The 27,619-nt window shown below is 57.1% G+C and overlaps 9 protein-coding genes and 1 non-coding gene across 10 annotated transcripts; 5 read left to right on the top strand and 5 right to left on the bottom strand.

Annotated features, from left to right (window-relative positions):
- Positions 1-2,562: 2,562 nt before the first annotated feature.
- On the bottom strand, positions 2,563-7,043 carry F5144DRAFT_638766 (uncharacterized protein). Its single transcript, XM_066792698.1, has 6 exons — positions 5,885-7,043; positions 4,604-5,823; positions 4,390-4,550; positions 4,136-4,337; positions 3,732-4,086; positions 2,563-3,618 (listed from the first exon to the last, which is right to left on the bottom strand). The coding sequence occupies exons 1-6, from the start codon at positions 6,716-6,718 to the stop codon at positions 3,046-3,048; spliced, it is 3,345 nt and encodes a 1,114-aa protein (XP_066649435.1). The 5' UTR covers positions 6,719-7,043; the 3' UTR covers positions 2,563-3,045.
- Positions 7,044-9,848: 2,805 nt separating this feature from the next.
- F5144DRAFT_589433 (uncharacterized protein) lies at positions 9,849-10,816 on the top strand (the record flags this gene model as incomplete). Its single annotated transcript, XM_066790038.1, has 2 exons — positions 9,849-10,072; positions 10,138-10,816. The coding sequence occupies 2 exons, from the start codon at positions 9,849-9,851 to the stop codon at positions 10,814-10,816; spliced, it is 903 nt and encodes a 300-aa protein (XP_066649434.1).
- A 450-nt stretch (positions 10,817-11,266) lies between these two features.
- F5144DRAFT_480004 (uncharacterized protein) lies at positions 11,267-12,965 on the bottom strand (the record flags this gene model as incomplete). Its single annotated transcript, XM_066785205.1, has 2 exons — positions 11,267-11,942; positions 11,995-12,965. 2 exons carry the CDS (start codon positions 12,963-12,965, stop codon positions 11,267-11,269), a joined length of 1,647 nt encoding a protein of 548 aa, XP_066649433.1.
- A 236-nt stretch (positions 12,966-13,201) lies between these two features.
- On the top strand, positions 13,202-14,243 carry F5144DRAFT_75585 (mitochondrial 37S ribosomal protein uS11m). The gene has a single exon (XM_066793400.1). It carries the CDS (start codon positions 13,371-13,373, stop codon positions 14,034-14,036), a length of 666 nt encoding a protein of 221 aa, XP_066649432.1. The 5' UTR covers positions 13,202-13,370; the 3' UTR covers positions 14,037-14,243.
- F5144DRAFT_75586 (putative mitochondrial chaperone protein) lies at positions 14,244-16,330 on the top strand. The gene has a single exon (XM_066793401.1). The coding sequence runs from the start codon at positions 14,450-14,452 to the stop codon at positions 16,016-16,018; it is 1,569 nt and encodes a 522-aa protein (XP_066649431.1). The 5' UTR covers positions 14,244-14,449; the 3' UTR covers positions 16,019-16,330.
- F5144DRAFT_75587 (uncharacterized protein) lies at positions 16,331-17,487 on the bottom strand. Its single transcript, XM_066793402.1, has one exon. The coding sequence runs from the start codon at positions 17,240-17,242 to the stop codon at positions 16,643-16,645; it is 600 nt and encodes a 199-aa protein (XP_066649430.1). The 5' UTR covers positions 17,243-17,487; the 3' UTR covers positions 16,331-16,642.
- Positions 17,459-18,432, top strand: F5144DRAFT_558545 (cytochrome b-c1 complex subunit 9). Its single transcript, XM_066788087.1, has 5 exons — positions 17,459-17,703; positions 17,769-17,785; positions 17,845-17,910; positions 17,972-18,020; positions 18,077-18,432. Exons 1-5 carry the CDS (start codon positions 17,701-17,703, stop codon positions 18,128-18,130), a joined length of 189 nt encoding a protein of 62 aa, XP_066649429.1. The 5' UTR covers positions 17,459-17,700; the 3' UTR covers positions 18,131-18,432.
- Positions 18,433-18,920: 488 nt separating this feature from the next.
- F5144DRAFT_75555 (uncharacterized protein) lies at positions 18,921-25,601 on the top strand. The gene is made up of 2 exons (XM_066793399.1): positions 18,921-25,185; positions 25,244-25,601. Exons 1-2 carry the CDS (start codon positions 19,022-19,024, stop codon positions 25,509-25,511), a joined length of 6,432 nt encoding a protein of 2,143 aa, XP_066649428.1. The 5' UTR covers positions 18,921-19,021; the 3' UTR covers positions 25,512-25,601.
- Positions 25,602-25,888: 287 nt separating this feature from the next.
- On the bottom strand, positions 25,889-25,999 carry F5144DRAFT_t16. Its single transcript has one exon. It is a non-coding gene; the product is annotated as a tRNA-Arg (tRNA).
- A 522-nt stretch (positions 26,000-26,521) lies between these two features.
- F5144DRAFT_598540 (uncharacterized protein) lies at positions 26,522-27,139 on the bottom strand (the record flags this gene model as incomplete). The annotated part of the gene is made up of 1 exon (XM_066790955.1): positions 26,522-27,139. The coding sequence occupies one exon, from the start codon at positions 27,137-27,139 to the stop codon at positions 26,522-26,524; it is 618 nt and encodes a 205-aa protein (XP_066649427.1).
- Between the last annotated feature and the right edge of the window lie 480 nt (positions 27,140-27,619).

The following is a 27,619-nucleotide window of genomic DNA, read 5'->3' as shown; positions in this document are numbered from 1 at the left end:
GCGCAAGCAGCGGGCGGTGCACCACTTTCACCAGTGCCGTCCAGCCGAGTCCTCAAGGACGCCGGCGTATACAAAGTGCATTGTTAGCAGCTTCACTGACTCGAGTTCCTTAATCCGATGTGACACCTCCTCTAACATAGAACCGCGATATTAATCGACCGACCATGAACACCGCTAATACCAAACCCGATACGACGTCGATGCACGAACAGGTGCAAGCCCCGGCCGCCCCGCCATCGCCAGTGACCCCTCCAGACAACCCCCACCAAGGACCAAAATCTAAACGCTCACTGTCACAGGGCTCCGCCGGTTCAACACAGTCGGCGAGGAGCCGCCAGGAGTATCTGGACTCGCTGGTAACGCCAACGAAGGAGGAATTTGCCCATATTGCAGCAACACAAGCCAAGCGCGAGGCCGAGCAGAAACGTGCCCAACGCCATAGACAGCGGCAGAGTATAAACTCTATATTGGGACCGCCATCTCCTTCGAAGCCGCAACCCCAACAACAAACGCACCATATACCCCTTGCCAGCCGGCTTGGCTTTGGGTTTGGTCGCCCCCGCGGCAACAGCGACGATGGGCTTCGCAATAGGGCTGCGACAGTCATTCAGCGCACATACCGTGGGTACCGCACCCGCCGAGAGATCCAGGGGCTGGGTATCGATGCTTCGACACGTTGGACATATGCCGTGCGTGAAGCGCAATGGAGAGACATGACCACGCCCCGCGCCAGGGGTGCCTCGATCATCAGCGGGGTGGCCTCCCCTGAACGGCCGGGAACTGCGAACGGCCGGCTGTCAACAGCACGACAAAACTGGAAGAAGGTTTCTGCCATTGCCCGGCATGCCGGAAACGACCTCGACGCCGATACCTCGTCCAGTAGCTCCTCCGACTCTGACCCTGATTCAGGCGAGCAGAGAAGGGCGGAACGCAAGAGGCGGGAAGAGGCCAAGGCACGCCGCAAACAAAACGCAAAGATGATGGGCCTGCAATACTTCCTCGAGATGATCGACCTCAAGCACCGCTACGGCTCCAACCTGCGCGTTTATCACGAAGAGTGGAAGTGCGCCGAGACGAACGAGAACTTCTTCTACTGGCTCGACTACGGCGAGGGCAAGAACCTCGACATCGAAGCCTGCCCGCGCGAGCGTCTCGACCGTGAGCAGGTGCGCTATCTCTCACGAGAAGAACGTCAGTACTATCTCGTCAATGTCGACTCCGAGGGCCGTCTCTGCTGGGCCAAGAACGGCGCGCGCATCGACACCACCGAGAAATGGAAGGACTCCATCCACGGCATCGTCCCCAGCGACGACCCAACCCCCGCCTACACCCCCCTAGGAGAAAACCAGACCACCCTCCTCGGCGACACAACCACCGACTCATCGCCCTCCCCCACCACCACAACCACCACCACCACCACCTCCTTCTCCTCTTCCTCCTCCTCCATAACCTCCGCCAACGCAGCACGCTACGCCTCCTCCCTCCCCCCCACCGCCCCCACCAAACAACGCATCTCCCACCACCTCTCGGGCGCGACCATCTTCAACAAACTGCTCCGCAAAACCGTGCGCAAAAACACCTGGATCTTCGTCGCCGACACCTCCTTCCGCCTCTACGTCGGCATCAAAAACAGCGGCGCCTTCCAGCACTCGTCCTTCCTGCAGGGCAGCCGCATCTCCGCCGCCGGCCTCGTGCGCGTGCGCGACGGCCGCCTCACCTCCCTGTCCCCGCTCAGCGGCCACTACCGCCCGCCCGCGAGCAACTTCCGCGCCTTTGTGCGCGCCCTGCGCGAGGCGGGCGCGGATATGAGTCGCGTGTCGGTGAGCAAGAGCTATGCGGTGCTGGTGGGGCTGGAGGCGTACGCGAAGGTGAGGGGGAAGGCGGGGGAGGTGTTGGGAAGGGTGAGGGGGCGGGGGAAGGGGAAGGGGAAGGGGGGTGGTGGGAAGGGGGGGGCGGAGGGAGGGTTGGTTGTGCCGGAGCCTGGGCCGGAGCCTGAGCCGGGGCCGCGCGTGGTGGTGGACGCTGAGAAGCGGCTGGAGGGAGGAGGAGGAGCTGCGTCGAAAGGGGAGGGAGAGGACGAGGTGCAACAGGAAGAAAAGACGCAAGAACAACAACGACAACAACAACGAAAAGAAGAAGATAAGCTGCGCTCCGAAAACAGGCTCGCCGTCGATGTCCTACAGAAAATGAACCTCGGCGCAAAGCCGATTGAACCCAAGGGGCAAGAAGGGGGCGGAGATGACCGGTAGGAGAAGTGTTGTCGCTCCGCCGGCTGCTCTTCTTCGCATTTCTTGAATAACCCTGACTGATTAACAAGCTTGTTGATTTTTGATACCCAACCGCCGTAATGGCGGCGACAGAAGGATGGATATGGATGGATAGTGATATGACCGATCTGACCCACGACATGGCATTTCATTTGTGATGGATTTGGTGGTTTACTGGAAGGGTTACGACATGCATGACTTAATCTAGAGTTAGTAAGATCTGATTTGCTCACGATAGTTTTAATGCTTAAACAGAAAACATATTGCCAGCACTTAACATTTTGATACTTGTTTCTTGGTCTACTCGTGGGTTGAATTCATCGAGCGGAAGCCGCCGGGACCCTGCGCACTCATACTGAGAACTCAGGTACCGCAATCCTAACTAGAATCAGACTATTTTGCCTACCACGCCAACAGGACTCCAAGAACAATCTTTCCCCGCCCAACCCAGCCCACTCTAATCTATTTTCCAGTCCGTTTTTATCTTGGCCGGGCCCTATCTAACATACTTTTCGACCCTCTATCATGATCATAACTGGCTTGAACCCAACGTTGACAAACAGGCCACCTCATAACAACTGGTAACAAACAGATAACCTGATAACACGCCATTCCAACTCCCTCCGTAGGTATCCATGAACATAACATAAGGTATCATAAGCATGCTTCCACCGAGAAATGCAACAGAACAAAACAAGGCCGAAAAACTTGACATAGCTATCCCACCTCACACCCCCATGGGCCCCTCCACTGAGCCCCGCGAAGCAGAGTGTTCCACCTAAGCAAGCCCCAAACCCATTTCCGTCGTTCCGGCCACTGGTTCGCTCTTTGACTGCACCCTCCTCGAGTATCGCGGGTACCTCGGACCTTCGTTTTCGCCCGTACGCGAACTGCAAGAAGTAGAACCAGAGTCCGACCGAGCCGGCTCCTTAACCCTGACCCGTCTCTCCCTTGACGGCTCCGGGACGTCATCTTCTTCGCAAACGCTAGCCTCGACTGTTTCAAACCTCCTCCTCGCCACCGCCGTGATTGGAGGCGGCAACACAGGTTGCGAGAGCATTCCCGTGTGCGCTTGGAACACATGGGCATACGCAGCCGACATAGGCATCATCAACATCGGCGCGGCAGCGAAGTAGTGGATTTGATGCGGCGTAGGCGGTGGAGCAGCAGGAACAGGCTGCGGACTTGCGGGTGGGTTGCTAAAGAAGCCGTCCAAAGACCGATGGGGTTGCCGGGTTGGGGTCGGAACAGCCACCGAGGGCGCGGCAAAACAGGGCGCGGCAAAACCGGCCCCGGCCCCAGCGGCAGATCGAGGTGTAAAGGTTGCCGCGCTTGGGTTCAGCTGAGAGGTCTGTGGGGGTTAGAAGAGGCGGCAGCGCGGGGAGAAACGGCCAAAGGATGTATGTATGTATATGGTGGCGATAATGATACATGCATGCTTCGACGGGTTTCTCTCGCTCATACCTCTTTCTCGTGTCCGGGGGCCGTTGGGTCGTTCGTTTCTGTCGCGGTGTCCGAAGAGCTGTCGGAACTCTCGGCTTGGTCATTCGTGGTTGGGGTTGATTTGACTTTAGCAAGTTCTGAGCTGGTAACCTCGGCGGTCAGGTCGTTAACGATATTCGGGGCTTTCCGCCCCTTTGTGACAGGCTTATCCTCGCGTGGCTCCTTGTCCTTGGGCTTGACGAAGATCTGTTTCGACCACAGCTCTGCGTACTTGCCGTCTGCCCGGATGAGGTCTTCATGGCTACCCTGCTCAACAATTTCTCCTCCTGTGACAACGATGATGCGGTCGGCGTTCATGATGGTGGACAGGCGGTGTCTATGTCCGTCAGTTCATGCCCTTAAGCTCTCACTGGAGTTTAACTTACGCCACGATAAAAGTCGTACGGCCTTCGCAGAGTGTGCGTAGAGCGTCCTGAATCTTCTGTTCAGTCTCTGTGTCGACCGCACTCGTCGCCTCATCGAGGAGAACGATGGATGGCCTCTTCAGGATAGCTCTAGCAATGGCCACTCGCTGCAGCTCACCGCCAGAGAGCTTGACGCCCCGCTCCCCGACCTTGGTTTGGTAGCCTGTCTCGGTTAGCTTGGCTCTACTGTTCTACTTGCGGGCCTAGGAACCTACCATCACTAAATGTCAAAATCTGGTCGTGAATACTAGCAGCCTTGCATGCTTCGTAGACCTCCTCGTCGGTCGCTGTGAGCTTGGCGTACCGCACGTTGTTCATGATGGTGTCGTCGAAGAGGATAGGGGCCTGGGGCACCACTCCGATCTGAGCGCGGAGACTGAAGAGCGTCAGCGTAACCCGATAAACCATCAACAGAGAGTCCTAGCCTACCTGTATAGATCAACGTTTCGGATATCCTGTCCGTCAATTGCGATTGATCCCTTTGTAACATCGTAGAACCGGTCGAGGAGCTTCAGGATGGTCGACTTGCCAGCCCCCGTTGCACCAACAAAAGCCACTGTCATGCCCGGCGTTGCGGTGAAGTTGATATCCTTCAGAATCTCCTTTTTCTTGTCGTAAGAAAAGCAGACACCGCCAAAGCGAACTTCGCCGCCGGTGAATTGCAGTGGCGGTGCCCCCTCCTCGCTGAGCACACTTGGCTTGGTCTGCATGATCTCCAGAAGCTGCTCCGCATGAAGGAGATCCCTCGAGATGCTTTTGCCGAGGCCGGCAAAAAAGGTGAGAGGGGAGACCAGTTGAGCCCAATATGTCAGAAGCATAATGAAGTCACCTGGGGTGGCCTGGCCGTGAGTGACCTGGTACACGGCCAAGAACGCTCCGGCGAGCAGACCTGAGAGGAGCACCAGGAACTGGAATGCATAAGCGAGAACGTAGCCGAAGTAGACTTTCTGGGTCTTGGTCACGCGGTCCTCGACGGCTACCGAGTAGCGGTCTTCCTCGTGCCCAATTTGGTTGAAACTGGCAACCGTCGACCATCCCTGAATTCCAGCTTGTCGGACATAGTGTTCCTTGTACCAAGCGCCCACTTCATTCCTGCGTGCGCCCTTGAGCGCGGCAATCATGCGAGTGGCGATGTAGATGAAGATAGCGGCTGTGGCGATGGTGATGAAGCCTTCGTACGGACCGAAGGTTGCCGAGAGGTACACGAAAGCAACCGTCATGTCGATAAGCATCGGCACGGCCCGGAAACAGATGGACTCGAGAATGTTGGAGATGCTCTGGCCGGACTGTATAGCCATCATGATGTCCGAGGAACTCTTGGAATCGTGAAAGTCAGAGGACAGGTTGAGGACGTGAGAATACGCCGCCGTGCTAATAGCACCGAACGAGTAATACTCAACAGGGATCCAGAGCCACTGGCGCAACAGTGACAGACCGGCTTCCGAAGCCACGAGCTTGAGGCCGGCGAAAAAGAGGACCTCGTTCCAGGGGTTCTTGCCGTTCGAGCCAGAAAGGCTGTCCATGATGATACCCAGCTGGCGCGGGATCAAGACGTTGATAAAGTTCATGGCAAGCAGGCATATTGCTACAAGCACGACCCGGATCTGAAGCGAACGGTGGTTCACAGGCCAGACGTAGGGGAAGAAGACCTAAACAACTGCCTGTCAGTGACGGGATGCTGGGATCAGGGATAACAAGCGAATGACGAACCCGGAAACTCTTGGCATATGTGACCCAGTTCCCCTTTTCCTTGAGCCTCTTCTCCATCTGCTCGCTCGCTTGCCGCTGGCGTCTCTCGTAAGGGTTTTCGTCGTCGTCGGTGTCAGATGATGACTGGTTGCTGTCGGTCGAGCCATCTGACGTCGCCCCGTACCCGTTCTGCTGAGCCCCATTCGACTGATCATCCGAGTCCGAATCATGGCTCGCATGGCCGTTCGTCTTGAGCAAGCTTTGGCGTTCCGAGTCGGTGCCCTTTTCCTCCCGGGCGTGACGGTTCCCTTCCAAGTAAAATACCACGGCGAGGATGACTGCAAGATATCTGACAGCGAGGGCCGAGAGGTCGAACACATCGATAAACTTGGGAGGCCCCGCAGGCCGAGCCATCAAAGACAAGACCCCCATGATCGGCTCGAAAATGAATGCTATCCCAAAGGACCCAATGTACGGGTACCAGACCGGATTGGCTGCCTCTGAGAGGCCCGCAAAGACAACCCCGAATGCCAGGGCGCATGACATAAGACCGATGATGGTATCCTGCTCGGCGAATGGGAATACATGCTGGACAGCGCCTTGAATACACAAGGCGAGCAGTTGGGCAAAGTAGGTGAGGATAACCGACACGAGCAGCCATGTGATCGGACGGCGGCGAGGGTGGGCGTCTTCTGAAGACCTAGTTTGCAGGGTGCAGATGGCCACGGTGGAGGTGACCATGTAGTAGATGAAGACGGTGGTTGGATAGGCGTAATGAAGACTTGCTAGGACTTGGCGCAGCGGCAGCCGGCCAGCGGGCTCGTCGGCCGTGTGGGTGCCATATAGATCAGCCATGGTGGAGAGACCGGCGCAATGTCGATGCGGGAGGGATGAATCCCACGGACAATCCTGGAGGGTACCGAGATGGTGGATGTGCCAGATCCTGGTTCAGAATTGCCCGAAAACCGATAGCTCCCAGGTCGTTTTGCAGCGGGACGATGTACTCTTTTGTCGCTTCCCAGAATCCAAGAATTCAGGTCGGCGTGCAACACGCGTACAACACGCGTGGATAAGGTAATCCGACGGAAAACTTCCAGCTTGGGATCACCGGTTTGGTACGCCAGGAAGGTAACCCAAGGGTCCCAGTGCTTGGAACGGTTGAGCCTTCCGAGTGAGACAAGCACCCAGTCTTTCCACGTGAACCGCCTTCAACGGTGCCAGGTGGTCTTACCAACCACTTCTCGTTCCTTCCTTAATGGTCGCTCTGAGCGAAATCGGAGTCAATGCCAGGGAAGGACCTCTCGTCTGGAGAGTGGCGACAGCAATGTTATGTGACTCGAACCGCGACAGGCAACAGCAAACTTTTGCAGGTTTTCCGCCACCGTCCCTCCTGCAGGGCTTTTCAGGAACAGCTCGAGTCGGTTTTCCGCACAGAGCGTTGGAGTTGATGCTAGGTAGGTATTTATGAACCTGGCCCCCCCTTTCCGCTTCGAAAATCCTCAACCTCTCGTTCTAGTCACCCCCAACCGGCCGGATGTGAGGTTGCAGCGAGTCGCTTGTTGCTCTGAAGCTTGGCTGTTCAACAATAGCCCGCGCGCCTGTTCCACGAAGAGTTTTGCCTGTCGTGGAGGAGCTGGGCTCTTACAAACTACAGGAAGGCCGGCGAGCTTGTGACCCGTCTCATGCAATCAACGAACCGGCACTTGCTACGCGAAAGGTCAGCAGGCACAATGTCGTGTGAGGGTGGTGGTGATTACCTTTTGTGACGTCCTCTTTTTGAAGCTAAAGGTCGGAGAGACGTGTGAGCGGTAGAGTGAGAGTGCGCACAGGTCACTGTCGGGTGAGCTCTCGGCGAAAGGAGATGGTACGGAGAAGGCGGAAGGGCAAAGAGCTCAGGTGGTTGTTGGTTCGATAACCCGTTTTTCGGATGCCTGGAATGACGCGCAAGAGGATTGACTGATGCTTAGCGGCACAGAATTCACTGCCACCACACTTGTCTTGTTGGACCCAAAACCCTGGGTCACTCAATTATCGTGGCCCGGCGCCGCGGTTAACATCAGACGGCAGCTATGCTTGTATTGGCGTGCAAACGATGCCCTCGATTACAGCACGATTACAATACGAAAACACACTCTTCGACATGGGACGGCGGCGGGAAGAATCTGTCACCCTCGTGATCAATTCAAGCGCGCAGAAAGAGACGGTGAAGCGTCTGTATGTAGGCAATGTCCGACAGACACGCGCTAGACGCCGAAAGGCTAGTGGAACCTGGAATTCGCGGCAAGGTAAGTCTGTATGCGCCTCGCCGCTGGCAAGTGCCAAGATCAGAGCAAACCTCTGGGTTGCAAGCCCCTGCTCTCCATGTGGGTTGAATCTCACACAGGGCGACGAGAGGAGCGAAACTGCATATCGCAACCAAATCGGGGAATTAATCGAGAGCGGTGAAGGGAAGGTGATCCATGCGCCTGCTGGCTTGTTCTCTCCGGACTCCGAGCAGCAAGGGGTTGTGTGGGACTAAGTTGGAATGGATTCCTCGAGGCTTGTCAATCAGAGTGGGTGATTCCACGACGGCGGGCATGTGCTTTACTGCATTGGAAACCGCTCCCGAGTAAATCGTCGCCAATATATCGCTGGCATCACGGTATTGGATGCTCGTGGAACGCGATGTGGGAGCTAACGATGACGGCAACGGACGTAGATGCGAGGCGCAAATCATTGAAGCGAAGCCCGAAGGGCTGAATGGGGTTTCTTCTCACAGCTGCAACGGAGAGCTGTGTTTCAAGTGTGTGTTGGTTCGAACGAGGACGATGATGGAGAGAGGGATGAACTCCGAGCCCAGTCGCAGGCATTTGCCGAATAACTCCTAACTAATCGGAGAATGGACTGGACTGGAGGGCGACCCTCTTGCCGTTGATATATGCGGTGCCCCTGGCTGCATCCCTGCATGGGCGAACACATCCTTGGTTGCCTGCATAGCAGTGGCAGGTTGCATGACTACTTGCATACACATACAATAGTATAGATGTCCGTGGGTGGTCTAATTACCTCTTCCGACAGCGGCGTTGTCGTGGCACCCCAAGTCGACCGAGACAAGGTCGGGGTCTTTGGTCGGCACGCACGTCGGCCCCGGTTTCCTCCGGACTTCGGGCCCGGCTCGCTTCAATGCCATTGAGACGCTTACATACTGTGTACACAGCAACCAAGATGGCCTCGCCACTTACCACAGCACACTGCACCGTGTCATCCTTACCTAGTATGCACATGATACAAGGGAGAAGTACTACGAGAAGTGGAGGTACGGGGGAAGCCCCGAGGGCGCTTCTTTGCGCCAATGGTGATCCGAGAGTGCCTGCAGCCGCCATGCCGGTCATCCCAAGGATAAATAAGTAAGGTAAGGGCCGGGGCACTGCCCTGCTGGTTCACGCATACATTGCAGGTCAGGCTGATCAGGTTGCCTTCGGTGAGGGTCACTTTGAAACGCCTGGTTGCCTCGCTCCCAAACTCTAAATCCACGAGAGCAGGGATATCGGTATAAAATACTCCTGAGATTGTGGTGAGATGGAAGGGTGATGATAATCAAGGTACAGGAACACAAGAAAGTCACCTCTCAATTGAAGATCCGCCCATTCCTTTGTGGCATTGGTGATAATCTAGGGTTAGGGTAACCATATTGCTGCCTGTTCTCAAGCTGAGTATTCGTAGCTGCTTGTCGTTAGTTTTTTGCGCATTTTTCTTTGATATAATATGAACATGGCAGCCCGAGCAGTTTGTAAAATACATTCGAAACATATGGGGTCATGATTGCTCCGACTGAGTCACCGGCAACGGAAATGGCACTAAGGCAGGCCACAGTGCCACAGCCTCAAGAACCAAGCCCCTGAAGCAACACTGGTTGTTTACTACAAGACATTAAATATTTGAACCAAATTGACGGTTTTTCATCTCATTCACTCTTTCTCAAGCCCAAGCCTCCAACTCCATCGCCATGCCCTCTAAACGATCCAAGCCGGCTCATAAGGTGACCAAGCGGGCCGGGGCCATCGAGGCTCCGGTCCCGTCTGCTCAGCCTCAGCCCACGACCTCAGACGACACATCACCAGTCTACTTCTGGCGCGAAACCGACCCCCAGACAGGCTACCTCTCACAATGGTACGCCTGCGCCTTCACCGACGACACCGACCCCACCATCGTCTACCCAACCGCTGAGCAGTGAGTCCAGCAGCAGTAACCCCTTTAATAATAACCAACCCCAGCAACTAACCCCCCCGACCCAGCTACATGATGTACCAAAAAGCACTCCTCTTCTCCGACCCCGCCATGGCATCCCAAATCCTGCAGGCCGAACACCCACGGCAAGTGAAAGCCCTCGGCCGACAAGTAGCCAACTTCACGGACCAGACGTGGAACGCGCACCGCGAAGCCATCGTGCGGCGCGGCAACCGCCTCAAGTTCACGCGGCCCGCGAACCCGGCCGACGGCATGTGGCGGGTGGCGCCGCTGCCCGGGCGGGAAGAAGCGGAGGCGGAGGGGGCGGTGAGTACTACCATCAGGGAGCTGTTGCTGAGGACGGGGGAGCGGGAGATTGTGGAGACGAGTCCGATGGATCGGGTGTGGGGGATTGGGTTTGGGGCGGCGAGGGCGGGGAGCGTGAGGGGGAGGTGGGGGTTGAATTTGTTGGGGAAGGCGTTGGTGGCGGTGAGGGATGAGTTGAGGAAGGAGGTGGAGGGTAAGGGTGGTGAGGGGGAGGGTAAAGAGGAGGGTGAGGAGAAGAGTGATGGGAAGGGGGAAGACGAGGGCGGGAAAGAGGGTGAAAAGGAAGGTGTTGAGAAGGGCGAAGACAAGGGCAAAGATAATGGCGAAGCGGGTGGTGAGAATGTTGGGGAGGAGGTTGGAGAGGTTGGTGAGGGGGACGAACAAAAGGTAAAGAGAAGAAAGACAGAAAAGCAGGGTTAGAGAAGCCCCGGGTTGAACTGCCTTGAAAAGGGCCACAGTTTGCCATGATATCAGATTGCGTACCCAGATTGTAGGTATTATTATGTATCGTCTCAGATGCATCGTTTGGTCGTCGAGGACGCGCCCCTCCCATCGCATCCACGCCCCCCTCAATATTGTACATAGTATACTTTTCATGCCATGGCCGTCTCCAATGGGCCCTCGTGGAGTGGTGTGATCGTAGAAATGCATCAAGACGCCTTCCGCCTGCTCCTCCTCGCTCTATACCACCATAGCCCCCAAAACTCCCGCAATCTCAGGCGGCAGAATCCCAGATGCCGTATGATACAGTTTTTGTGACAATAGAACACAATGAATGAGAAGTGACCAGCACCTTGGGCAAGGTGCTCGGACGTTCGTCCCCCTCCTGGGGAGCCGCGCACGCATCGGTTTCATAAAAATACAGGCCGTTTAAATGTAGTCGCGGCCGCTCTTTTGCATCTCAATCAACCGCCAACCCCTGGTCTCGGGGTTGTTGACATCCTCGGCAATGCGTGTGATGCCGATGGCGTAGGTAACCAACTGGACCTTGTCCTCCATGCCCGCCGCGAGCTCGTTTGACTTGGCGTTGCGGTAGACGTGGACCTCCTGGGTCCGGCAGGTGACGATGAATACCGGGATCTCGCCAGGGTCGAGCATGCGTGCGCGGAGGATGTCCACCCCTCGGATGTCGAGGATTTTGCCGTCCGACTTGAGGCCAGCCTGCAGATACTGCTTGGTCAGGGCCTCGTAGACGGAATACTGGGCCTCTGACAGCCACAGCTTCAGTGTCTCCACGTCACCCTTGACGTAGGCGTCCAAGACCTCGGGGAGAATGTACTCGCGAAGTTCTTGCAGGAACGGCTCCAGCTTGAACGCGGGGTCCATGGCGCGCAGCCTCTTGATCACCATGGCCGTCTCGTTCTCTGCAAAAAAGCCCGCAACCTTGTCGGTAATACTCCGAGCCGTCGAAATCAACGGGTTTTCCGACTCTTGGTACACCGACTTCATGCCGAAGACGCCCTGAACGAACTTGTTTTGATCTCTGAAGTCCCTCCATGCCTCCTTCCACGCGGCATCCTTGTGAAGCGTGACGTTAGTTCCGGCGCTACAGAGGTTAGCAGACGTATTGCGAGAATATGTTCGGTTGGTTGTCTTACTTGGGATCCTCTTCGTGGATTGTGTTGTCCACCCCGTTCTTCTTGTCCATTTGTTCCCGCAACTCCCTCCGGCGCTTGCGCTCCTCTTTGTCGACCCACCCGCCGTACCTGGAGCTGCTCCCGTCGTCAATGACATCCTTGACATTCCTGTAGGCTTCGGTTTCCCGGATCGGCTTGGTCGCCTTGTCAAGCGCCTCGCCCGTCTTGTTTGCGCCCTTCCGCACGCCCTTCATCACGGGAGTGTCCCATGTCCAGGTGGCACCCTTCCCGATGACGCCGGCTGTGGACTTGACCGCTTTCGCAGCTGTGGATGAGACAGCGCCCGAGGTAGCTTCATAGGCTTGACGTGCCTTCCGAACCCGCTCACTCTCGACAAACTCGTTCGCAGAGGATGCGAGGGCTTTGGTCGACTCGTTCCATTCTTTGGACTGCTTGAGCTCGGTGTCCATAGTCTCTAGAAACACCTGCCATGGCGTCTTGTCGCCATGTGGTGGCGGTGGAGGGAGATCCTCTTTCTTCTCCTTCTCCTTGCCTTCGGCTTTCTCATCGCCCTCCTTCTCTTCCTTCGCCTCCTCCTTGGACTCCTCTTTAGATTCCGTGGATTTTTCTGGCTCGCCTTCTTTTGTTTCTGGTGGAGTCTTGGTGTCCTTCTCTGCGGCTTCCTTCGCTGCAGCTTCCTTCGCTGCGGCTTCCTTTTGCTGTGTCCGACCCGAGACGTGGAACGAGCGTGCGTGGCTTAGCGATATGCTGTTGAGCCTGAGGGCGTTGGCAGGGAGTGTCGAGCGCAGGAGCGGTTGTCGCTGGAGAAGCGTGGATGTAGAGCATGCTGCACTCTCAGAGATAGTGGGTTGTGCTACCCGAGACGAGAGAGAACGGTACTGGGAGGGCGGCGTGCAGCGGGGGCTTCGTAGGCCGGGTGCCCTCCGAGGGGCGCCCGGGGCGAGCCTGGGGATTTGCCGCGCTGAATTCATAATTATGAACAAGCCGAATCGCCCTCAATAGGAGTGGTAGGCGAGGCAGAGGATAGAGGACGGAGGATGGGAGGGGCAGCGCGCAACCTCGCTTGGTTGATAGGGATTTTGCTCAATGGCAAAGGCGAATCTCTAGAATTCTTTTGCCCAGAACCACTGCCAAGAGCCGGCAAATTCCCGGCGTGGTGGATCCCCGCCATGCCCAGTCTCGTCCCTCCACAGCACAGCGAGCGGCGGGAAGTTCCGACCCCAAAATTTCCAGCGGGCTCCATTGAACATTGAACCGCGCTACAGCGGCTCAATCTTGACTTTTGCGCCCGCAGTCCAGTCTCTTCGATCCAAATCTTGAACACCACCCTCATCCCCCGGCATTGAGGTCACCCGGATGACCATTGCCCGGTGGCGATGAACCGACTCACGATAAACCGTCTTCTGGCGCCGGGGCTGGCCCGGCCGCTCTCCCAGACCGTTTGCCCGACGACGACAGTCCCGCAATGGACCCGACTCTTCTCCCAGTCACACGTTGCCAGCAGCATCTTCTCGCAAACTCCCAAGCAGACGGTATTTCAACAGGCTGAGGGGCCGGGGAGTGGTTCAATGAATCGCATCCTCCAGCATATGAAGCGTGGCAGCGGGAGCCAGATCGAAGACGGGGACTCGCTCTCCGAAAACTTAGCTGCGCCAGAAGATGAGAGCACGGAACCCTACCACTTCCACATTTACAGCCACAAGCACAACACGCACATCACGCTTACCAAGCCGAACCGGGACGCCCTGCTTTCCTTGTCATGCGGGAACTTGGGGTTCAAGAAGTCTAACCGCAAGCACTACGATTCGGCATACCAGCTGGGCGCCTACGTGATCGACAAGATGCATCAGAAGGGCTATGCCAACAAGATTAACAAGATGGAGGTGGTCTTGAGAGGGTTCGGGCCTGGCAGAGAAGCGGTTGTTAAGGTGCTGATGGGGAATGAGGGCAAATTGCTGCGGCCCAAGATCACACGAGTGTCAGATTCAACGAGGTTGAAGTTCGGTGGTACTCGGAGCAAGAAGAAGAGAAGATTGGGTTAAGGGGATTTGGCTGGTGTTCAGGGGTTTGGAGATGGAGCGAGCCGTGGTCTCGAATGTTCCGGGTCCGGGCCCGTACCCGGGACAGGTCCGGCCTATGTATATTTGTATACTACAAACCACCTACCTTTTTGTTGGCCAATTTTGGTTCTACCTAAGCATGACCAGACTCGTGTTACAAGCGGCCGGCCACCCTGTAACTGACGTTCTTTGTCCACAGTCCACATGGCGGGGAGTCGGTGTTTGGCTTCCCGAATTCCCGCCCCGGGACCCACTAAAATTTCAGGTCTTCGGCGGCGATCATCAATTCAGAAGAAAGCTCCCCGCCATCCATCCGCCATCCAACATCAACGGCGGGAACCCGTAACTTCCACACAAAACGGCGCTACGTCATGTAGTGACCATTAACAGCAAAAATGTCACCAACAACCCCCACAAACCCGACAACAGTCCCCCAATCCCTCCACCCATTCTTCGCCCCACCAGCACCGACGACACCCGCAACATCAACCGCAGCCACAACCACACCCGGCTCCCCACCCCCACCACCACCATCCCCTTCCTCCTCGGCCCCATCCTTCCTCGGCCTCGACACCCTCTTCACCAACCCCGTCTTCGCCGGCGGCATCGGGCTCGCCGGCCTAGGCGCGGCCGCCGCGTTCGGCCGCCGCGCCCTCATCTCCGGAGCGGGCCTCCTGCGCCGCCAGCTGCTCGTCAACATTGAAATCAGCAAGCGCGACCCCTCCTACAGCTGGGTGCTGGCCTGGCTCGCCCAGCCCCGCGACAACACCGGCTTCCTCGCCCAGCGCCTCACCCGCCTGCGCAATCTTTCTGTTACGACTAGTACTAAGTCGTTGAGCCCGCGCGGGGTGGATGATGGTGGTGGTGGGGGGGCGGGGGGGAGGATCCATGCGGATTTCCGCGTGCAGCCCGGGTTTGGGCGGCATATGGTGCGGCACGCGCCGGGGGTGTATATCGCGGTGAACCGGGAGAAGGCCGGCACGGCGACGACGGCGACGGGCGAGCCGCACGAGACGCTGACGCTGACGCTGCTGTGGGTGCATCGCCACGTGCTAGCTGATGTGTTTACGCAGGCCCACGCCCTCGCCCAGAGCTTCCAGCAGGGCAAGACGATCGTCTACACCGCGCGTAAGATGGAGTGGGCTGTGCTGGGTAAGCCGCGACTGAAGCGCCCGCTGGGGAGTGTGGTGCTGGATGAGGGGGTCAAGGAGGGCCTGGTGGCGGACGTGCAGGAGTTTTTGAAGGCGCAGCAGTGGTATACGGACCGCGGCGTGCCGTATCGCCGGGGGTACTTGTTATACGGCCCGCCGGGAACTGGCAAAACATCTTTCATCCAGGCGCTGGCGGGCGAGTTGGACTACAGCGTGGCCATGATCAACCTGAGCGAGATGGGCATGACAGATGACCTGCTGGCGCAGTTGCTAACCCAACTGCCCGAGAAGAGCATCCTACTGCTGGAGGACGTCGACGCGGCGCTGGCGAACCGCCGCCAGCGCGACCCTGACGGGTACAGCGGCCGGACGGTGACGGCGTCGGGGCTGCTGAACGCCCTTGACGGCCTGGCCGCTGGCGAGGACCGGATTGCGTTCCTCACCACGAACCATATCGACAGGCTGGACCCTGCGCTGATTCGGCCGGGGCGTGTCGACATGATGGTGCGCATTGGCGAAGCCTCGCGGTACCAGGCGGCCCAGATGTGGGACCGTTACTACGGCGATATTGACGGGGACCACGCCGGCCGGGAGCGGTTCTTGAATAGGTTGGATGAGTTGGGTTTGTTCGGCGGCGACACCCAGAACCCGGATGTGCCCAAGAGACACACCTCTACCGCCGCTATCCAGGGTCTCTTCCAGTTCAATAAAGGGGATATGGAGGGTGCCATCAAGATGGCCGAGGGCTTAATTCCCCGGACATTCGAACCCGAGCAGCCGTCCGCGGACGGGACAATCAAGTCACCGGCGTGAGGCTAAGGGCCTTCTGTGTAATATGTAGGACTATGATGTACTATGTGATATAGATCGTTGATACCCCGGCGCACCGTGAACAAAGTCCCAGTTTGTGAGCTTTTGGTGGCGAAGTCCGGCTCTTCAGGCCGTGGCGGGAGCACAGATAAAATTATATATGGGACTCGATCAAAGCACTTGACAGCACCAATGCACACTGCATTGACCGTACCGGCTTGATTTGCGGTGGTCGGTAATGTGCGCAGTGCGTTGAGTTCCTAGGCCACGCCAGTTCTCCCGCATTGTGAGTCCCAATCAAGTAGATGAACAATGGTGGTCCAATTCCATCGAAATGCTGCCTTCGGGTTCCTCATCTAGCTCAAAATGCGTAGCGTGCTGAGACTGGCGAGCGCGTTGTGGTTTGCCGACACTAGCAGGCGGACTTCAACTGGACGCCGATATCTGGCCAGGTAGAAGCAGGGCGTTGTTGAGAAGGGCGTAGGTAGATATGAATTCAGAAAAACCGCCCCGTCCCCGAGCATACTCGCCGTCGGAGCGGGGGCAAAGAGGAGGCCGCAATCATCAGCATATCATCCGCGGCGGCGTTGGTAGCTGGCGGTCCAGGCCTCGTTCGTTGACCTTCATTCAGCTCGACGCCTCGGTTTTCTCGGGCTCCGTCTCCTCGACCCCCGCCCCCTCCGTCTTGGGCTCGCCTTCGGCATCAAATCCCAGCGCATCCAACTCCCGAATCAGCTCATTCATCTTGATGACCTTGGCGATCTGCTCCGGTAGCAATTCCCCGCCAGTTTCCTTCTTCTCTTTAAGCTCCTTCGCTTGCCTAAGCTTCTTTTTCAAATTCCGCACCTTCTTCTCCTTCTCAGCTTCGGGATCAACCTCCTCCTTGGCTTCCTCTGCCGGTGCTGCCTCCCCTTGCCCCTCATCGTTGGCCTTGGCCTTCTTACGTGCCTCGCGCCGCTTAGCGTTTTTGTTGGCGGTAGCAGAGGATGACTGTGCCGACTTGTCGTCTTTCAAACCTTCCGCGCCGGGAATAGGCCCTTTGCCCCGGTTGCGGAAGTTCTCAGCGGTCCGGTTCTTGTAGACCTCGACATCCTCGGGAGGTCGGTAGCCGGGGCGGATTTTGATGGCTTTCCTCGTGCTGCCATCAGCCCTTCTGGATTCTGGAATGTGCCGCTCGCCGCTTGTTTCATCGGTCACAATTCCCGACGCAGTCGGTTGCGCAGCCATGTTGAAGGTGGGGGTGTCGTGTGCTGTGGTCAGCCGGTCAAACCGATCAAATTTCGTGTTTAGGTGGTCGGGTCGTGGGGATGGTTGGAAGGTGGAGAATTCGGAATCCGCCTTCACACCGTTATTAAGTCCCAGAACATCTGCGCTATGATCCGGGTGTGTCCCGAGATCTCCAGTTCTGCCTGGCGAACCCAGATTGATGAAGCATCTCAAAAGCGATAAGGTTCCATGGCGGGGTTCTCGAACCACTGGTAAATTCCGCCAAGCCTTGGGCTCTTGGAGAGCTCGGGCCAATCAAGAAGGCGCCCGGATACTTCCGTGAGGCCTTTCTGGCTTCACTGAGTGGTCGTTTTTACTTGTCGCAGCGCAAACATTCCGGAACAGCTCTCAGGTTACCAACCCAGGTATAACGCCAGTCCCAGCACCCACCTTCAATTGGGATCACGACTACCTTCAAAATGGTAAGTTGGAGTATGGTGCAGCATTGTGAGCCTCGGAGATCTAGCAGCTAATGGCGCGTTCGCAGGCCACCGCAATCTACAAGCAAGTCCTCTTCCGATCAGCAACCGCTGACCGAGCCCGAAGCTAACCCTTGTCACTAGCACCCTCTTCCGGAGGAACTGGACCATGCTCGGCGCTGTCTTTGTCGGTGCCTTCGCCTTCGAGATGTACGTGGCGGCTTAAATCGAGGATGAATGGGGGGGATTGAATACTGAGTGTAATGTGTAGTGGCTACGACAACGTGATGAACAAGGTCTGGGACAACAACAACCGGGGGGTACGAACATTCCAGACTGTATTTCCTCGAGTACAGATGCTGACAGGGGAAAACAGCGCCAATGGAAGGACATCCGGCACAAGTACGTCGAAGGTGGCGATGACGAGTAAGCAGAGTTCAAGGGCGCCCAACAAAAACTACCAGAACGAGGACAAGGGCGAGGGAATTGCGTCGGCCCGGGGTTATGGGAGTTTCACCCGTGTACATTCGGTTGGAGGGACGGTTGTAGAGAATAGAACTTGGCTTGCCGACAACAAATTCCGGCGTAGAATATTGTTCTTGCCCCTGCATCACCCAGGAATGGAGGCACTACTTGCCTCGTAAGTTATCATCCCAAGGCGGAGTGAAAGCTCTATTTCACCCCAAATCTGCAGGAAGTGGCTTAATAGTTGTGGATGTTATAAGAACAGCTATGAACATGTTGCCATCGCACAGCTTCCACACACAATGTGCCGGGCTTGACATTGGCGTTATACCGAGGCAAGGCTCATAGCTATTGGCCCCCTCCTCCAATGGGTTCCCCCCAAATGGAACCCTACATGGGTACCGCCAAAGCGCCGTGTTCCACTGCAGCAACACTGATTCAGAGACTCGCTTGTGGCTGCTACTTTCGAGATCATCACCGCATTGTCCTATCTTTTTTCTTCTTTTTTCTCGTCTCCACTATGTTAAACAAGATCTCATTGTGAAAGCCAGAAAAATCAACCTTTTCTTTCCCACCAAGCTTACTCGGGTTGTGAAAAGATCGAGCGCGTATTTGGAACACGCCGCCACCTTGACGCCTGCTCCTGCTTCCTAATCCAGGGACCGTGCCGACCCCACGATAGGGACCTAACACCCCTCCTTCACCGTCCGCCTCTATCAGCCCGCCGATAACCCAACCAACCAAGCAAACTGACTTCTTCCCCCCATAACGCCATCGTTTGCCACATCATCTCACAGCATCACTGGTACCTTTTGCACATATGACAGTAACGTAGCCTTCTCATCTGTCGACCACGATGGAGGCACCGATGTCGACACAAGAGCAGCAGCTTTGTCAGCTGCTGCTGGAGCTACCTGTTCGCCACGGCTACCGGTACACCGACGAGGCCGCCCGAGAGCTTCTAAACGCCCTTTTTTGGTGCATGGCCGCCGGAAAGTCCGACTACATGAACCTTTTCTTCCCGACCGGCGGCCCTGCTCGAAATGGAACACTCAAGCTTCGGGAAGCGCAGGGAGCGGTGGAGGGTGCTGAATACACCGAGGCCGCACGCGGCAAGGCTTGCGGGCACATATTCAGGCAGGGCGAGGCTTCATATGCGTGCAGGACATGCAGTGCCGACGACACATGTTGCCTGTGCAGCAAATGCTTCGACGCCACCGACCACACCGGCCACATGGTCAGGATCAGCATCTCGCCTGGCAACAGCGGTTGCTGTGACTGCGGGGACCCCGAGGCATGGAATCGCCCCGTGTTCTGCACCATACATTCGATGTGGGAGGGTGGAGGAAAAGGAAAGGGCAAGGAAGCGCCGGCACTGCCTGAAGATCTCGTTTCCAACACGCGGATGACCATCGGTCGCGTCTTCGACTATTTATGCGACGTCGTCTCGTGCTCACCGGAGCAGCTACGCCAGACAAAGACGGTCGAGTCTATCGAGCAAGACGAGAGGATGTCGAGGCTATCACCTACATACTGCGGTGGAGACACCGAGTCGCCAGGGGAATACGCCGTGCTGTTGTGGAACGATGAAAAGCACACCGTAATAGACGTCAGGGACCAGGTGGCTCGCGCGTGCAGCACGACGATGGCGAATGCCATGTCCAAGGCGTACGAGACGGACGGTATCGGGAGGAGCATCTTGATGTACGACAAGAGCATTGAGAAACTCATCGAGGTTGCCACCACTCTTGAGAGGATCAGGGTTACCGTGACGATCCGTTCCGCCAGGGACACCTTCAGGGAACAAATGTGTGGCACCATGATTGAGTGGCTGAGAGACATCTCCGGCTGCAGCGTCGGCGAAGACCACCAACTCCTGCGCCAGATTGTCTGTGAGGAGATGCTCAGGCCGTGGCGCAGGGGAAGCCCGGCGTCACATGCCATCGTCGGCAAGGGCGGTATTGATGACGAGGAACTGCTTGATCAGCAAGATCGAGAAGCGCATGAGGACTTCTATCTCCAGCAAGCAAGAATTTTACTGCAGGCCCGCCAGGCAGCCCGGGCAGCCGGCATGGACGCCGCGGGAGGCGAAGGGAGCGACGATGGAGAGGAGGACGAGGAAGACGGAGACAACACACCTGGTAGTGACATGGAGGAAGACGGCGGCGACGACGACGAAGACGTCATGATGCTCGATACTCGGGAAGACGGCGATGTGCCCATGCAGGATTGGCGGCAAGACACAGCACTGGAGGAAGACGAGGCCACAGTTGCAGGCTACCCACCTCCGCCACCGCCGCCTCCGGTCCCCCGACGGACTGCCCGCGAGCGCGAACTCACCCCTTCTGATTCCGATACAGCAGAACCTCTCATTGCTCCCACGGTATACGCCAAAGCCCACCTAGAAATTCCCAAGACCCCTGGTCAACCAGGGGCACAGGCCTCGCCGCCTCCTAAACCTGGCCAGTACTGGCTGGCTACGCCCAGTGGCTACGTGGAACAAGAGGACATCCCGGTGGCTGAGGATCTCTTCGAGCGAGTCCGTCTGGATTGGATGATCCTCTTTGACCTCAGGATGTGGAAGAAGGTGCGCAACGACCTGCGATCACTCTACATATCGACCGTTGTAACTATACCCGAGTTCAAACGGGTTCTCGGCCTGCGTTTTGCCGGCCTCTACACCACTCTTGCTCAACTCTACCTCATCGGCGACCGGGAGCCGGACCACTCCATCATCAACATCTCGCTCCAGATGCTGACCACGCCTTCCATCACCGCCGAAATCGTCGAACGTGGCAACTTCCTCACCAGCCTGATGGCTATCCTATACACATTTTTGACCTCCCGGCAAGTTGGACACCCGTGGGACGTGGGGTCGAACGCCGTGTTGTCCTTTGACACCGGCTCCGTCACAAACCGAAGAATGTACCACTTCTTCCTTGACCTAAAATACCTCTTTGGGTCTCCACATGTCCAAGATCGCCTCAGGACCGAAGAGGGGTACATGATGCAGTTCCTGGACCTCGTCAAACTCCACCAAGGCATATGCCCCAACGTGCGGGCGATCGGCGAACACGTCGAGTACGAGGCGGACGGATGGATTAGTGCTTCTCTCGTTACGCGCGAGATTAACAGACTCTGTCGACAGTTCGCCGAGTCCTTCCGCAATGTTAAGGAACAGGATTTGCCCTACGTCTCGCGAGCGATCCGCCTCGCGGCCAAGACCGTCATCATCAACTCGATCGGAGCCGAGCGCGGCAGGTTTAGCCAATCTGAGATTAAGAACGAAGTCAGTTTCAAGACGCTCGGCGACTTTGAATTCGAGAGCCATGGCCGGAACTTCGAGGTTGTCAAGTTTGTGGTGGAAGAGGAGCCCATCAGTTTCCATCACGCTCTCCACTACACTCTATCGTGGCTGGTGGAATGCGGTAAATCGATGCCCGTCGAACAACTCAGGGCGCTACTTAGCTTCACAACTCAAGAACTCATGATGAAGCCGCGCTCCATGGGCAAGAAGACGATGCCGCGAGACGACGAGTACGGCCCGGAGGACTATTTAATGGCCGTGTTCGACTTCCCACTCCGTGTGTGCGCCTGGCTCGCCCAGATGAAAGCGGGTATGTGGGTTAGAAATGGGCTCAGTCTGCGCCACCAGGCTGGCACCTACCGTGGTGTCGGCCAGAGGGACGTCTCGCATCACCGCGACATCTTCTTGCTGCAGACGGCCCTCGTGGTTTGCGACCCCAGCCGCGTGCTCGCCTCTATCGTCGACCGCTTCGGCATGGAGAAGTGGTCCAGGGGCTTCTTCGAGCAGAAGTCCAAGGCTCAGGATGACATCCAACATCTGGATGTGGTTGAGGATATGATACACCTCCTCATCGTCCTCCTCAGCGACAGAACCTCGCTCATCCCCGCCGAGGATTCACGAGGTGCTTCCCACGTTGCGTCCATGCGCCGCGACGTCACGCACGTCCTCTGTTTCAAGCCTCTGTCATTCTCGGATATTTGTCTGAAGCTCCCAGATAAGTTCCAAGAGCAGGAGGATTTCCACAAAATACTAGACGAGATGACCATCTTCAAGTCGCCCGAAGGCCTGACCGACGTTGGCACTTTCGAGCTCAAGCCAGAGTACATCGAGAACGTCGATCCCTATATTGCCCACTATAACAAGAACCAGCGCGAAGAGGCCGAGATGGCTTGGCGGAAGTGCGTGGCCAAGAAGACCGGGAAGGCGGTGGAAGACGTTGTCTATGAGCCCAAGCTACGGCCCATCCCGTCGGGGGTCTTTGCCGGACTGGGCCAGTTTACGAACACGGGCATGTTCGCGCAGATCATCCACTACTCGCTGCTCTACACCCTCGTGTACGCTCGCCTGACCCCCCAGGTCCCGGCCACCCGCGTCGAGACCTTCTTGCAGGTGGTGTTGCACTTAGTCCTCATTGCCATTGCCGAGGACAAATCGGATGAAGACCAACCGCAGGCGTCTTTCATTGCTACCGCGCTCACCCAGCAAGCGCTTACCGTCCTTCTACCCGAGCCTCCACAAGCCAAGACGATCGTGGCCCTACTGAACCTGATTGCTTCCAAGGAGGAGTTCAAGGCCTGCCATCCGAAGGTGGCCACGATCCTTCGGAGGATGCGGCAGAAGAGGCCCAAATCCTTTGAGTCCAGCTATGAGCGTCTCGGCCTTTCCGTGGACCGTATGGGCGCGGCCTCGCCCGCAGCCGGCAGTGGTGACGAAGAGCGGGAGCGCAAGAAGCAGGCGGCACTAGACCGCCAAGCCCGGGTCATGGCACAGTTCCAAGCCCAGCAGAAGAGCTTCATGGAGAACCAGGGCGATATCAACTGGGGAGAGGTGGATGAGCTCGAAGATGACGTGGACGTGCCGCCCATGGAAGAGCACCGGGACTTTTGGAAGTACCCGACAGGCACTTGCATTCTGTGCCAGGAGGACACTGACGATCGACGGCTGTACGGCACTTTCTCCTACTTCACCGAAAGCAATATTCTCCGGCAGACGGACTTCCAAGATGCCGACTTCGTCAGGGAGGCGTTCAATACCCCGGATAATCTCGATCGATCCGCGGAGGAGATCCGGCCCTTTGGTGTTGCCCACGAGAACCGGCAAGTCGTTCAGAAGGTGAACCAACAAGGCGAAACGTTCGAGACGGAACGCCAGATCATCGGCAAAGGGTTCCCTGCAGAACTCTCTCGCCTCGGGCCGGTCGCGATTGGCTGCGGCCACATCATGCACTATCATTGCTTCGAAGCCTACTTTGAAGCTACCGTGAGACGACACAACCAGCAGATTGCGCGACATGCCCCGGAGAAGACTGCCAGGCTCGAATTCGTGTGCCCCCTCTGCAAAGCACTCGGGAATGCGTTCCTGCCCATTATCTGGAAGGGCCAAGAGGAGTCGTATCCGGGGCCGCTGGTGCCCACCACTCCGTTCTCATCATTCCTCGACTCCCAGCTTCACTCAGCATACTACACGCTCGGAGCCTCGCGCCCACCGGACCAGGTACAGAACGCGTTTGCCGCCTACACGGCCCACCACATGATCAACAACCTCGCAGAAAGGTCGTCGCAGCTACTGGACGACGCTTGGGTCGATGTGGGGGCCCAGTCTGTCTCGACAGGCACGCCGTTTAGCGAGACGTTCTCGATGGTTTCGGCCCCTGATCAAGGCGCCCGAGGGCCCACCCCCGATGCCAGCACCCCCATGAGGGAACTCGTCAATGTTTATCGCCGGCTCCGGGACACGCTGAGGGAGAACGGCATCATATCTCGCCATCAGTTTGAGCCTCCCGAGCAGGACGCAAATGAACTGTACGGGAGCGATGTCCTGGCACAATCCGTGGGGTTCTCTATTTCTGCTGTGGAGATTCAGCAGCGAGGCGTGGAAGCTGAGTACGGCATGACATTCCTTGAGAAGATCCCGGACCAGGTCCTCACCCAACTCCGGATCCTCAGCGAGACGGTGACCTCTTTCGTTGCCGTTGGGGGGTTGCGCGAATCCGGCGAGAATAAGATCGATACCGAGTACCGCAGGGATAGCGAGCGCCAGCATTGCCAGATGTTCATCACGCAGTATCTAGGCGAAGAGACGGAGCACACCCGGTTCCCGGCCAACAATTACGCTCCTCTCCTCAGCCAAGATCCATTCATATTCCTCTGCGAGAGTGTCTTTGGTGTCGTGCCGGCACAGGGGTACGATATCGCGCACATGGTTCGCTTGTGCTACCTGGCCGAGATTACCAAGGTGGTCTATCACCTCGCCCACAACATGCCCGCGACACTTTTCCTCCAGTTCCTAGCCCGTCAGGAGGATTCAGACCCATCCACCGCCAACTTTGTCTCCTTCTGCGAGGAGCTCACCAATATCGACTTGGAGTGTGCCTCCGGCCCGGAGCTAGGCGTCCATCGTCCCACGTTGGACAACAAGGGCTTCAACCAGCCGGGGTTGGATAGGTGGGATTCGTGGTACATCCTCCTGCGCAAGTACGCATTGGCGTTCCTGCGCAAGTGTGTCATGCTCCTGCACGTCAAGTACGGCGTCAACTTCAACAGCCGCGTGAGCCCTAACCCGGAACAGCGCGAGCTCGAGCGCCTCACCGAGGCCCTGCGCGTCCCATCGCTCGACGAGATGCTCACCGCGCTCACGCCGGCGCAGGGTGTGCGATACGGCTGGCCCGCCGACACGCCACGGCTCGTGGCCGGGTGGATCAAGCACCAAACGCTGTGGCCGTACAACGGCGACGACGAGTTGCTACCGGGCTCGGCTGTTCTCAGCCACCCGGGCATCTTCGAACTGGTGGGCCTGCCCAAGAACTACGACACGCTCATCGAGGAGTGCACGCGCCGCCGGTGCCCGACCAAGGGCAAGGACCTGACCGACCCCACCATCTGCCTGTTCTGCGGTGATATCTTTTGTGGCCAGGCGGTCTGCTGCGCCAAGGAGCTGAAGGACGGCCCGTACAAGGACTCGCAGATCGGCGGGTCGCAGCAGCATATGCAAAAGTAAGTTTTATTTCTCCATCGCTCTTCGCCCTAGATGGCACTAACGCAGCTACGATAGATGCCAGAAAAACATCGGCCTCTTCATCAACATCCGCAAGTGCTGCGTCTTCTACCTCTCGCGGCGCTCGGGCTCCTTCAGCCACGCGCCCTACATCGACAAGTACGGTGAGGTCGACATGGGCTTGCGCTACGGCCGCCAGCTCTTCCTCCACCAGAAGCGCTACGACTCGATGCTACGCAGCCTTTGGCTCGGCCACGGCGTCCCCAGCTTTATTGCCCGCAAGCTCGAGGCCGATATCAATAATGGAGGTTGGGAGACTATTTGAGGTTTGCCCTCGAGGTTGGGGTAAGGAGGGTGGGTTTGCGGTGGGTGTGGTGGTGCATTTGGTGGGTGGTGTTAGGACGCGGCTACAAATGGATTATCTGGCAGGCATTGGCTCTTTCTTTTGGTTTTTTTTGCGATGACAAACAAGAATACATGACTACTTACCAGCAGTCTATCTTTTCTACCGGCCGATGTACAGAATGGGTGGGGATGGTTTTAGGAATGGGTTAGTGGATACAAACAATCTCAGTACATTCTCACAACAAACAGGCTTGGGTTTCATTGTCGCGTCAACTAGGTGTTGGGGGTGGTGAAAAGCAAATGGTGCAAGGGGAAAAGAATAAAAAAGGTGGTTTTGGTCTTTAAAACCTATTGTCCCGATCCGCCCAGGGCTCGAACCTGGAACCTCTTGATGACTCGCTCCTTCCTGAGATATCTCAGAGGAGGCAGAAGTCGTAGTCAAACGCTCTACCATTGAGCCAGCGGACCTTGTTGATTGTTGAATAACGAGGTGGGAGTTTGTGGTTAAAAGGTACTACGTCGAGTTCTTGGGGGATTCGGGGGGTCGAGGATGAGGTTTTACTTCACTTCTAGATTTTGAGAGCAGTCAAGCACCCTATCATGGTGGCAATGGATTGTGGAAGGACTAGGAAAGTAATCCAGAACCTAGAGGCATGGATGGCAGGCAACTAGGGTAGGACTGAGGGTAGGTGATCTACCGACTGACATGGAGTTAGCCTCAGTCTTCCCTTCTCTTCTCTTAGCTACCGCGACAAACTCACAAGAGCCAGATCGACTGTCTGCTGGTTATTGTGCTTTCACCATCCAAGGCCCTTGAGCAGGTGGAGTCGATAGGTTGTCTCGATATGACGAGGGTAGGAAGTAGCTATGTATCCAGTAGCAGAACCAACTTCGTCCTCCTGCCCCATCTCCATCCCCTTTCCATCTTTATCCTCACCCCACCCATCCTACCGCCCCTCTCCCTCACGACATCATGTCGGCCGGCCCTATCTAGACACTAACACCACTATCACCCGCTGAAGCCAAGAGCGCCTCCCTCAACCTCGCCAACGCCTCCAACACCGTCGCCTCCCGCACATGCTCCCTCGAACCCGGAAACATAAACGGCCCAAACGCCCTCCCTCCGGCTGGCGAAGCAATCCCAATATACACCGTCCCCGCGGCCTTCCCATCCTGCTCTCCAGGCCCCGCGACACCCGTGGTACCCACCCCCCACGTCGCCAACCCCTCCCCTTCGCCTTTCCCCTCCAGACCACCATCACCACCATCACCCCCCACCACCGCCACCACCGCAGCCGCCCTCCTCGCCCCAACCGCCATCTGCACCGCCACCTCCCCATGCACGACCCCCTCCCGCTCAATCAGCGCCGCATCCACGCCCAGCAGGGTACGCTTGAGCGGCGTGGCATACGCGACGACACCCCCGCGGAAGACGGCGCTGGCGCCGGGGACCGAGGTCAGCGCGGCCATGACGCCGCCTGCGGTGAGGGACTCCGCGACGCTGACTGTCTCGCTGGCGGTGCGGAGGAGGCGGATTACGTCGGCGGCTATGTCGAGGGCGGTTTCGGTGGTGCGTGGGGTGTGTTGCTGGGTGGTGGTGGATGCCATGGTTGGGATATGGTATGGTGGTGTTGCTCTTCCTACGTGGATGAGTTGATTGAGTGTGAGACTAGGAGGATGATAAAGATAGCGGTATAGAAGAGGAGAATGATACTTGGGTGTCAAAAGTCTGAAGCCTGGCCTCAAGTTAAGTAGGCACATAGGTCCAGCTTCTCCTCTTTTGACTCACAAGGCTCTAGAAACGATGTCCCATAGTTTTCCCCTGGATTAGGCACCTCTCTGCCCAACTCCACAAAACCATGAGGCTTCCTGCATGTAAGACCGGCTAGGGAACCTGTAAGCCAGCAAATCATCTTGACAAGGCTCCCGACTGACCAATGATATTAACACGGCCAAATAAAGTCCGAATGTATGCTGTTTAAGCGCCATCTGTGTCAGCCCCAAGGCAGGCAAGGCTCGATATCCAATGAACATACTCCGTATTACTACTCGTCTCGGTACCTAGTATGTAACCAACTACTCGCTCTA

This window comes from Chaetomium tenue (genome assembly GCF_020726465.1).
Source record: "Chaetomium tenue strain MPI-SDFR-AT-0079 chromosome Unknown F5144scaffold_1, whole genome shotgun sequence".
Taxonomy (NCBI): domain Eukaryota; kingdom Fungi; phylum Ascomycota; class Sordariomycetes; order Sordariales; family Chaetomiaceae; genus Chaetomium; species Chaetomium tenue.
The sequence above is the reverse complement of the archived record's forward strand: the minus strand, read 5'-3'. Positions and strand labels throughout refer to the sequence as shown.